Below are 11,740 nucleotides of genomic sequence, written 5' to 3' on the forward strand. Positions count from 1 at the left end.
CATTTTGTTCAGCGCCCCCTGGACATCATGTGCGTAGACAGATGTGGAAGACCCTGCTGGGTATCTTTCCAGTGGCCACTTGGCCCACTTTTTCTCCTCTTCTGGTTCTTCCTAATTGAACTGTTCAGCATGTGCCCTCCACATGCTTCAGGGAGACAGGCCCATAGGAGGGAATTCTGGCCAGTGAGTTGGGGTGAGAAATTCTCCAAGGTGCCTCTGAGGAAAGTTTTTTAGCTTTTAGAAAGAGATGTTTGGGAAGACACAGCCCCTCTCTTGATGTTAGTAGGTATACTGGAACCGAGGGCAGCACAATAACCGTGGAAAAAGGAGGAGAAATGTGGTCTTTGTTGGCATCATGAAATGGTCGGAATTTCCCTAATCCCGAATTTCTTGTTATATGAGATTATTGCTGCTTTATTGTATAAGGCAGTTCTAGTTGCCTTCTGGTCACTTGCAGGCTGAAGTATCCTAACCGGTGCTATAGGCACATAGCTTGGACATCACACAGTAGAGGCCTATCTCACTTTTTTTCCTGAAATTTCACAGCTTTATAGAATCCCTTTCTGTTTAGTCATGTAATTCCTGTTCTTTCCAGTAAGTACTGATATTCCTCACTTTCTTGGATTGGAGAATTGAGGCAGTGTTCCCCTGCTCTGCCCGTGTTGTTACTCTTCACCTGACCGTGTCTCTCTCTGCCCTCAAGGGTTCATTGTGCTCTCCCTTCGTCAGATTCGTATACTGTGTGCACAAGGTTATTAACGTCATCCTGAAAATGTTGGGAAACCCTCATTAAGTATTTACACTGTGCTAGCCTCTTCACATACATAATGCTCCCACATGACTCTTGCAACAGCGATGGAAATGAGATGGAAATTAAAATCCTGTCTTTACAAAAGAAAAAACAAACCTTGAGATTAACTTGCTCAGTCCTGCCCAGTTGTCAAACGGGCATGTTGGGATTGAATCTAGATCTGAGAGGAAAGTCCTGGTCTTTTCTACTCTACGTTCACCTGTGAGCAGTTATTGAATGCTGATTGTGGTCTCCAACACCTCTTTCAGGTTTTTATTTCGTTACATGTTTTTACCCTGTATGAGTGTTCTCCTCTCTTTACCCTCCTGCTCTAGATTGTATACACTCAGAGGATTGTGACTGTTACTGGATAGTTATTTGAAAATAATGAATGTTTCTCTCTGGTTATAAAATCATGTACTTATTATAGAAACTTCGAAACATATAAAAAGTATGAAGAAAATGAAAGTTACTGATAATCCCACCACTACTAACATTTTAATGTGTCTCCTCCCAGACTTGCAATAGGCTTTCTGGCAGCTTCTTACAAAACTTCCAGCACCCTCCCTAATCCTTCCTCTCCTTCCTGTGTCCCAGCCCATCCTGGCTTGTCTTTCTTTGCAGCTGGACCAATCCCCCTCATTCAGTGATTTCTGCTGAGTTCTCCTTAACTCTCCAAGATACTTGCTGTTATGAGTTGAATTCTGTCCTCCAGAGAAAAAGATATGTTGAAGTCCTAGCTGTGAATGTGACCTTATCTGGAAATTAAGCTGAGGCCATTAGGGTGGGCCCTAATCCAATATCACTAGTATCCTTAGAGGGAATTTTGTACACACACACACATACACTTACATACACGGAAATGCCATGTGAGGACACAGAGGGAAGATGGCTATGGGAGATGCTGGAGTTATGCTGTTACAAGCCAATGAATGCCTGGGGCTGCTAGATGCTGGAAAAGGCAAAGAAGAATCCTCCCCTAGAAGCTTCTGAGGGAGCATGGCCCTGCAAACACCCTGATTTCAGACTTCTAGCCTCCAGAACTGTGAGACAGTAAATTTCTGTTGTTTTAAGCCACCCAGTTTGTGGAACTTAGGAATTTAACACACTTGCCCATCAGGACTTCCTTCAGTGCTGTGAAATAATATTCATATTTTATGGCAAGACAAGAAAAATTGAAACATAAAAAATTTTCTCTGCTCATTGGTCTCTGTCCCTGCGCTGTGCATTGTGTGTCTGCATTATGCATCAACCAAACCTCCCCCATCAGCAGAAATACTTGCTCAACATAAAGAGCAACATTCTCCTAGCATCAACAAGACAACTCCTTAAAAGATAACATTCTTTCTTTTTTTTTTTTTTTTTTTTTTTTTTTTTTTTTTTTTTTTTTTTTTTTTTTTTTTTTGCGGTAGGCGGGCCTCTCACTGTTGTGGCCTCTCCCCTTGCGGAGCACAGGCTCCGGAGCACAGGCTCAGTGGCCATGGCTCACGGGCCCAGCCGCTCCGCGGCATGTGGGATCTTCCCAGACCGGGGCACGAACCCGTGTCCCCTGCATCGGCAGGCGGACTCTCAACCACTGCGCCACCAGGGAAGCCCAACATTCTTTCTTGATAAGGGGTCACATGGTGCTTAGATCGATGTAAACTGTCATTAATATGTCATTTAATGTACAGCCCTCATCTCAAAAAACTTGTATAACTGTGCCTTGACTTCTAACGGGTGGAATGGTTCTCAGATGCTCTTCCTGGGTTATAATCCTCAAATTTGGCTCGAATAAAATTTTCCATTTCCTTCTTAGATCGATTAGTTAGTTTTTTGTCGACAATACCTACATTGTTAATTTCCAGCCCTTGGGAAACTCATTAGTACCTTTCCTCCACTCTTCTTTCTGGGCTGTTGAACCAGGTTGGTTGGTTCTGCTACAAAGACTTGTTCTCTGACTTCAAGTAGGCTCTGTGGGCTGCTTGGTAAACAAGCTTGATCTTAAATTCCTTTTTACATGTTCTGATGGCAGTGATTCCAAACCTTTTCCTCTTTTCTCAAAGAAAAGACCTTTATAAGCCTCCCTTTATACTACTATAACGGAGGTAAAACTTTACTTAGGTTTTCAGCTGGGACTCTAACGAATAACGAAAAGAAAGATTAACAAGAAAAAGTTTAACACATGCAACACATCATGCAGGAGAAATGTAAAATGAATACTAACTCAAAGCCTTGGCTTAGAATTCTGGCTTTCATAGTATCTTCGACAAAGAACAATAAAATTGTGGAGAGATGTTAGGACAAAGGAAAACAGTTTTAGTCTTCCAAGGGTGGCAGACTGTGTGAAGGTAAATATATGTGTGGAAACAAATGGGTCAATGTGTGTTTGCAGATTCTTCTGGCACTGCCTCTGGGCTGAGTCTGTCTCTGGTAAAAGAAGAATTTATATCCTGCCTTTAGGATTCCTGGGTTTGCTGCCTCTTAATTGCCTTCAGCTCAAAATAATTTTTATGTCAAAGAGGCATATTTTGGGGTGACACATTCTGGTTTCCATCACTACTTACTATTGCAAAGAACTTGCATCTTTGACTGAGAAAAAAATTTTTCTCTTCTACCCATCTGATTAACAATTCTTTGCCTCTTTTTTGGGTCTTGATATTGGACCGTCTCTCATCTCTTCAGGCATGGAATGGGACCCAGTTGTTGTATTGGTTAAAAATAAACTCTTCTGATGCTTCTGATGTACAAACAGTGTCCCAGTCAGCTTCCTATTTTACTTAGTTTCTCTGAGTCTTTATTAGTGTGTTATATGACTCTTTAGGAGGGGTATTTATTCACCATTTCTTAAGTTTATTTCACCACAGAAACTTTATTTTTTATTGAAGTATAGTTGATTTACAATGTGTTAATTATTGCTGTACAGCAAAGTGATTCATGTATATATGTATATATATACACATATGTGTGTATATATATATATACATATATATTATATATATACATTCTCTCTTTTTTTAAAATATTCTTTTCCATTATGGTTTATCATAGGCTACTGAACACAGTTCTCTACCACAGAAACTTTAGCTCTGGGAGCAGCATTGAAGACTCCCCAGAAGATAGTTTGGCAACCACTGTTTAGCCTGCACTTTCTTGAGGTGATCTTGGCCATCTCAGATTTCAATCTAGCTTGCACCCCTTAGCCCCCAGAGCTGGTGGGTACATGCATTGGTGCTATAAGCCACCCACACTGTGTGGCCCTGGATAAGGTTCTGCTAAAGTCTTTTCCCCTGGATTGGGACTTCCCTGGTGGTCCAGTGACTAAGACTCTGTGCTCCCAATGCAGGGGGCCTGGGTTTGATCCCTGGTCAGGGAACTAGATCCCACATGCTGCAACTGAAACAGGAGGGAAGGGGGCAGGGCACAACCTTTAAAAGAATGACATAGCCTGAGGACATGACATAAACTGATTAGAACCAAATAGGTCCAAGATGGCAGATGGGTCGACTTCCACTAGACTTTGAGCCTCATGGTAGCACATCAGCATGCTAAATGACATGCCCACAGGTGCCATGACAGTTCCAAGGCTGACCATAAGGAATTGGGTGCTGGCCCAATTTCTGGAAATCCCCACCCCTTCCCCAAAATAGCTGGAATGCTCCTCCCACTCATTAGCCTATGAAATTACCCACCCCTATAAAAACTGACAACCCCATACCCTGGTGCCACTCTTGACTTCTGAGATGGCCCACATGCTGTCTGTGGAGTGTGTTTCTCTCTAAATAAATCCACTTCTTACCTACCACTTTGTCTCTCACTGAATTCTTTCTGCGATGAGACATCAAGAACCTAAGCTTCATTAAGTCCTGAGACCAAGTGAGTGATCTCAGTTAAAAGACTGGGTTCTGGGTTTTGGCTGGGTTCGAGTCCTGGCCTGTGGGTTCAAGTCCCCATCTGACTTACACAGTTCACAACTAAAAGATCCTGCATGCCACAACTAAAGATCCTGCATACTGCAATGAAGATCCCACACGTGGCAACGAAGATGCCGCGTGCTGCAACTAAGACCCGGGGCAGCCAAGTAAATAAATAAATAAATAAATGTTTTTTACAAAAAAGTATTTTCCCCTGGAGACGAGGCTTTTGCTATGGAAAACACTGGCCACATTTTCCCAATGATTCCTAGTCCTCCTCCCCCTGCCAGAGCCATGAGGTGATCGTTCTCAACTTTTCACTCAGCTCATACGCAGCTCACCCATACCGCAGCTCCCCAAAGCTTCTTACTTTTAAGCTAGCCCACACTCAACCTCCAACAATTCGTCAAAACTACCATTTAAGTATTCCTACTAGTTTATGGCTCCAGTGGATTTTGCTTCCACTGTTAAGCAGATCTCATCTTCAACTCTGTGGATCTGTCTATCCAGATTTTTTTTTTTTCTCTCTCTCCATTACTCTGCCCTGCAAATGCCTATAAGCTTGATCTCCCCTAGACTCTCAACTTTATCTCCTCAACTTAGGGAAGTGGTTTGGCTCTATCTGGTTTCTTCCTCCCAACACTGCAGCCTGAAAACTCTCAAGGCAATAATATGAGACAATTGTAGGGCTCATCTCATTTTCCCCCAGCTCTCAAGGATCACTGTCCTATTTTGTCTGATGTCCAGTGTCTTAAAACTGTTGTTTCATACAGTCTGTGTAGTTTTTTCAGTTGTTTCAGGCAGAAGGGAAAATCCCCTCTCCACCACCATGTTACTCCATCTTGGTCAGAAGTCCTTACATGTATGTTTTAAGCAATTTGAAAAGGATTCTTTTCTCACACTCAAACCATCTCTTTCCCACTTGTTCTGATTCTATTTTCACTATACAGCATGTTTTATTTAATTGAAATTCTTGACTACACTAATGCTTGTCATATTCTAATTAAATTACATAACTTTAGTGTGTAATATACACCATTATAAAGTGAATGCTAATGTGGCTGTATGATCAGAGAAATTCAAACACATGTATTAAACTTATGGTTTATTTTCTAACCAATCCTGGTAATATGGTTATATAAAATTGCTTGTGGTTAGAAAATTCAAATTTTGTTTTAGATACTGGGAATGCATCAATGAAGAAAACAGACCCCGCCCCCCCAAAGAAAAAGAAAAAGAAAACATAACTTACTGGTCTCATGGAGTCTACATTCCAGTGGATAATAATAGCTTACTCTTACATAGCACTTACGTAGGCATCATGGCATTATCTTGTGTGTTTTAAACATATTGACTTACTGAATTCTCACAAACCCTATGAAGTATATATTATTTTTGTCATCATTTTTCACAAGAGGACATAAGCACAGATAATTGAGGTAACTTGCCTGAGATCATATAGCCAATAAGTAATAGAACTGGGATTTGAACTCAGTGTCTCTGGCCCTGTCATCCTGTGCTTAATTATTACAACACCCAGGTTCTCTCAGTAGACCAGTGAGAGCTATCTTATTGATTATGTCGGTTAGGTATCTCTCTCTCTCTTTTCAATCTTTACTTATATTTTTGTTCACTTAAATCTTTCTTACACTTAGGTAAAGTTTTCTTCTTCCAGTGAACTTCTGTTTCTCCTTATAGTTCCTGTAATTTTCTTTATTAAATATTGCTGCTCTGTTAGTGCTTACATTTTCATAACTAGTGTAACTTTATTATAGATTGCACCCATTTATACAGTCTTTTACAGATTTTGGTTTCACTGTTATATACATTTCAGAGAATGCCCTTTTAAAACTACAAAATTTTCGTTGTCTTTCATGCCTTTGAAATTGAATTCCAGTTTTTTAGATGATAAGATTAAAATCCTTTATTTTTTTAAATTTTAATTTATCTCTGCCCATTCTTTTATTTTTAGCTTTATGAACTAGTTTTTAAAAGAGATACATTCTTTTATACTGTAACAGAGTTTGGTTTTGCTTTGTGACCTAATTTGAAAAGCCTTTTCTATGAATAACTGGGTTAAATTCATTTATATTTACTAATAGTCCAGGTATCTTTGTCCTGAATTCTGTCACATTGTATTCATATGCTTTCTGCTCTTATTTAAAAAATATTTCTACATATAACTATTTTTTTGTCTTTTTAATAGTTCTGAAATTTAAGAAAGCTGTATATTTTGTCCTAGTTTCCTTCATAATTAATTTTATGCTACCCTTAATCCTGTTTTTATTAAAGGAGTTTTATTAGTTTCCTATCATGAGATTCCATTATGTTCAACTCTCCATATTAAATCAATTGCTATTGGGATTGACATGTATACACTGATGTGTATAAAATTGATGACTAATAAGAACCTGCAGTATAAAAAAACAAAGAAGCAAACAAAACAACTAATACTAAACTTTCTTGGGTTATTTGTATGGAAATATGTTAATATAAATGCCTCAGACATTACATGAAATTTCTAAAAATCTTATATGTTCTGGTATAATGTTATAAGTCATAATTCAAGTTATTACTTTAAAATGTATATCTCAGAAATAACTAAATTTCCTTGTCAATTGCATTATTATGAACTTTCATCAAATCTTTAACCGTGGGTTTCCCTGGTGGCACAGTGGTTGGGAGTCCGCCTGCCGGTGCGGGGGGCGCGGGTTCGTGCCCCAGTCTGGGAAGATCCCACATGCTGCGGAGCGGCTGGGTCCGTGAGCCATGGCCGCTGAGCCTGCACGTCCGGAGCCTGTGCTCCGCAACGGGAGAGGCTGCAGCGGTGAGAGGCCCGCGTACCGCAAAAAAAAAAAAAAAAAAAAAAAAAAAAAACTTTAACCGTGGTCATTTTAAAGTCTTTTGTCATTTACAGACAGTTCTGGGTGTACTCTGATGCTTTTGCAAATATGTTCCTATAAAAGGGTTTCATCTTCAAGGAATTCATGGAAGAGACTCTGACAAGTACAGGTTTCTGGTAACTGACTATATTGCTGAACTGAATGAATAAGCATTTTCAGAACTCTAATGGAAAACTGATGAACTCATAAAAGTGCTATCAAAAGATCAAGATGAAAAAGAAATTAATTACATGGGACTGAGTGAACTGATGAGGATGATTATAATTTTTGTGACTTTCTGTTTGAATAAAAAAAAAATCCCACAAGGACTCAGAGGCAAAAAATATACAAATCAATATTCACTGCAAAGTAAAGGAGCTGTTACAGTGGAGAAAAAAAAATCAATCGTTATACTAGGTTAATGACACTCCTAAAATATCTGGAAATTATTCACTGCTACAATCAGTCCAAACACTATCCTCTTTTCTTTGGATGTAGCAATAGCCTCATAAATGGCTACACTGCCTTCATCCTTACCCAGTAATATATATCCACTGTCATACATCATCTAGTGTGAGCTTTAAAACATGTAAGTTTTATCTTGATGCTTCCTTACTTTAAAACTTTCTAAGAACTCACATTCTACTTTGAATAAAATTTACTAGACCTTGCTTTCCTCCCTTCCCTTCCCTTCCTAACCCTAACCTTCCCTTCCCTTCCCTCCCTCCCTTCTTTCCCTTTCTCTTTCTTCTCTTCTTCCTCCTCCATCTCCCTCCTTCTTTCCTTGTTCCATCTTCCTTCCTTCTTCCCTTCCTTTCTCCCTCTCTCTTTCTCTCTTTCTCCCCCTCACCTGCCTCATCCTCATGCTTATATCCATCATGGCTTCTCCTACTTTGCTCTTAATTGCACCTACTGTCATACTGGCTTCCCTTCAGCTCCTTAATTACATCAAGAATTTTCTCAACTTAAGGATTTTGCATACGGTATTTGTTTTTCTCTTTCTGACTTACTTCACTCTGTATGACAGACTCTAGGTCCATTCCCCCTCACTACAAATAACTCAGTTTCATTTCTTTTTATGGCTAACATTCCACTGTATATATGTGCCACGTCTTCTTTATACATTCATCTGTCCATGGACACTTAGGTGGGAAGCATCCATTTTCATAATTTAAAATGTTGTTGCTGATCCTCTGACTCACCTCACTGGTGTGAGGCAGCAGTGGGCCTGCAGTTACTCTACCTTCACCTGGTTCTTCCTTTAGCTTCTCTGACTTCTGGGCCAGGACTGTAAGTTTAGCCTCACTAAGTAGGGCTCCAGCTTGTGCAAGAGAACCATGCTACCAATTCCAGAGGCAATAAGAAGTGACATGGGTTTCAGTCTGTCCTTGTGGGATTAATGTCATGTTTGTGGGTTCCAGCCTGACCTTGATCTACTACACATTATATCCATCCTCCCTTCCTGACTGCTTGCCCCATGGACTTCAAGTTCCAGCATCAGACACAAAGGTAACAGCCTTACATAGATTGCTTAACCAGCTTTCACAGTCAAGTAAGGCCAAACTTCTACACAATCCATTAAATGTATATTCATATGTACATATAAATCTCTTAGTGGTTCAGTTTCTCTGGTTAAACCCTAACTGATATAAGAAAAAAATTGTATATATATTACATTTATATCATATGTAAAGTTTAGAGTATATCTATAAAGTATATGGAATTTATAAAAGAATATATGCATATATACACACATAAATGTGCATATATATGTCTTTCTTAATGAGGAGAGACTCTTTTTTGAAGTTTGGCACTTAATAGAGTCTAGATATTCTGGAATTTCAGAATGATCATACTCGTGAAGAGAGATTTGAAGTTCTCTTTTTTAAAAAAAGGTTAATTTCAATAATTAGAGCCATTGAATAATTAGAACTAGAAAAAATTCTCATTCAAAACTCTTTTGTGGATCAAAAGATGCTTATTGTCAGGTTGGATGAATCCCAGCATTTCTGACATCACATTTCATCCACACTTCCTATTTCCCCAGGGACAGAGGAAGGGAAGAGGTGGCAGAGGAATCAGACCTCTCTGGCTGACTTCATCCAGGAAGGGCTCTTTGATGATTCCCTCACACACCTTTTCCTTTCTCCCTGACCATGGTGGTCTTCCTCACTGCGGTGAGTGGCAGCGCCCTCACGCTTCTCCACATCTGTGCTGATCCCCGGGCTTCACACCCCCATGTACTTCCTCCTCAGCCAGCTCTCCCTCATGGATGTGATGCACGTCTCTACAGTAATCCCCAAGATGGCGACCAACTACCTATCCGGCCAGAAGTCCATCTCCTTTGTGGGCTGTGCCATCAGCATTTCCTCTATTTGACTATGGGTGGTGCTGAGTGTGTTCTCCTAGCTTCCATGTCCTATGACCGCTATGTTGCCATCTGTCACCCACTGCACTACACTGTTCTCATGAACAGAAAGGTGGGACCAATGACATCTGCCATGTCTTGGTTGGGAGCATCAGTCAACTCCCTCATTCACACAGTGATCCTGATGCACTTCCCCTTCTGTGGGCCTCGAGAAATCCACACCTTTTACTGTGAGTTTCCAGCTGTTGTGAAGTTGGTATGTGGAGATATCATTGTTTATGAGGCCACAGTTTACATCAGCACCATCCTACTTCTCCTCCCTCCATCCTCCTGATTTCTGCATCCTGTGTCTTCATCCTCCACAGTGTCATTCAGATGCGTTCAGCTGCGAGTAAGAGAAATGCCTTTTCCACCTGCAGCTCTCACCTCACCGTGCTTTCGCTCTGGTTTGGTGCCTGCATCTTCTCATATATGAGGCCCAGGACCCAGCGCACTCCACTGCAAGACAAAGTTGGTTCTGTGTTCAACAGCATCATCACTCCCACACTGAATCCTTTAATTTATACTCTCCAGAATACGGATGTAGCTAAGGCTCTGAGGAGAGTGCTGTGGAGAGATCTTATCACTAAAAGACCGGAAGTGCAGTTGCCCTGAGTATAACAGTGGAATTCGATCAGCTCCTTAAATTGTTCGCTGTAAACTGCAAAGATTTTTCAAGGGTCTATATCCCTGATGACTACTGCAAAATCAAAGTGGTTAACAAACAATTCCAGTATTCTAACTTGGTCTCAGGCATCTAAGCACCATAGAGTACCATCTTAGTCCATTTGGGCTGCTATAACAAAAGTACCAAGACTGAGTGACTTAAACAACAAACATTTATTTCTCACAGCTCTGGAGGCTGAGAAGTACAGATCAAGGCTTCAAAGTGCTAGACACTCTCTCATTTCCTTTTGATCTCTTTTCAGATGGAACCTTGCTCAAATGTGCTTCCCTGATGACCCTATTTAAAGCAGCATCTTCATTCTTTGTCCCCTGATCCTACCTTATAATCCAATTTTGCCTGATGTTGCATAATGTATATATATTCTACTTACTGCTTCCTAGAATGTAATTTTCAAGTAGGCAAGAACTTTACTTTGTTTACTATTGTCTTGCCAGAGCCAAGAAAAGAGCCTGACATGAAATAAGTACTCAATAACTGTTTGTTGTGTGGTTAATAAACGAAAGGGACCTAGATTTTATTACTATTTCACATAGAATTAAAGATAGCCAGCTATCAATCCCATGCAAATGCAGAGACCTGACATCTCAGTGAACTTTCCTGAAGTCTAGAGGGCTGAGAGATGCCAAAGCGATGGACAAATATCTCTATCTTGCTTTTCCTACTAGTTAAAAAAGTTGTTCAGCCCAGGGGCCATCTTCAGAAGAATAACACTTAACATTTGCAAGCAAAGTTATGCTTTCTTTGACAACTAAGTATTTTCTCTTTGAGAAACAGCTTTTTGCCATTCTATAATAAGATGAGCTGGCCATTATGAATTCCGTGCTATCTTACCCACAAAGCCCCTAAGGTTGGATTTGTGTTGTAACACTCCAATATCAAGTAGAACTAATTTTCAGGGAAATGATGCCTGGGTTGTTTCTGAAGGCACAAGGGTGTTGCATAAACAGCTAGCTCACAACCCCAGTTAGAGAGAGGTGTCTGTTCTTCTGCTACCTCTCTCTCTACACATACATAACTACGACTTTGTCCAGAATGCTGTAAGATTATTTGGGAATGAAACAACCCAAGCTAAGTTGATGG

The 11,740-nt window shown here is 40.2% G+C and overlaps 1 protein-coding gene across 1 annotated transcript; it reads left to right on the forward strand.

Annotated features, from left to right (window-relative positions):
- Positions 1-9,638: 9,638 nt before the first annotated feature.
- OR2AE1 (olfactory receptor family 2 subfamily AE member 1) lies at positions 9,639-10,587 on the forward strand (the record flags this gene model as incomplete). The annotated part of the gene is given in 4 exon segments (XM_079719063.1): positions 9,639-9,790; positions 9,792-9,921; positions 9,924-10,256; positions 10,259-10,587. Coding segments are annotated over 4 exon segments (861 nt in total). The 5' UTR covers positions 9,639-9,721.
- Between the last annotated feature and the right edge of the window lie 1,153 nt (positions 10,588-11,740).

The sequence above is a fragment of the Hyperoodon ampullatus genome (genome assembly GCF_949752795.1).
Source record: "Hyperoodon ampullatus genome assembly, chromosome: 14".
NCBI lineage: Eukaryota > Metazoa > Chordata > Mammalia > Artiodactyla > Ziphiidae > Hyperoodon > Hyperoodon ampullatus.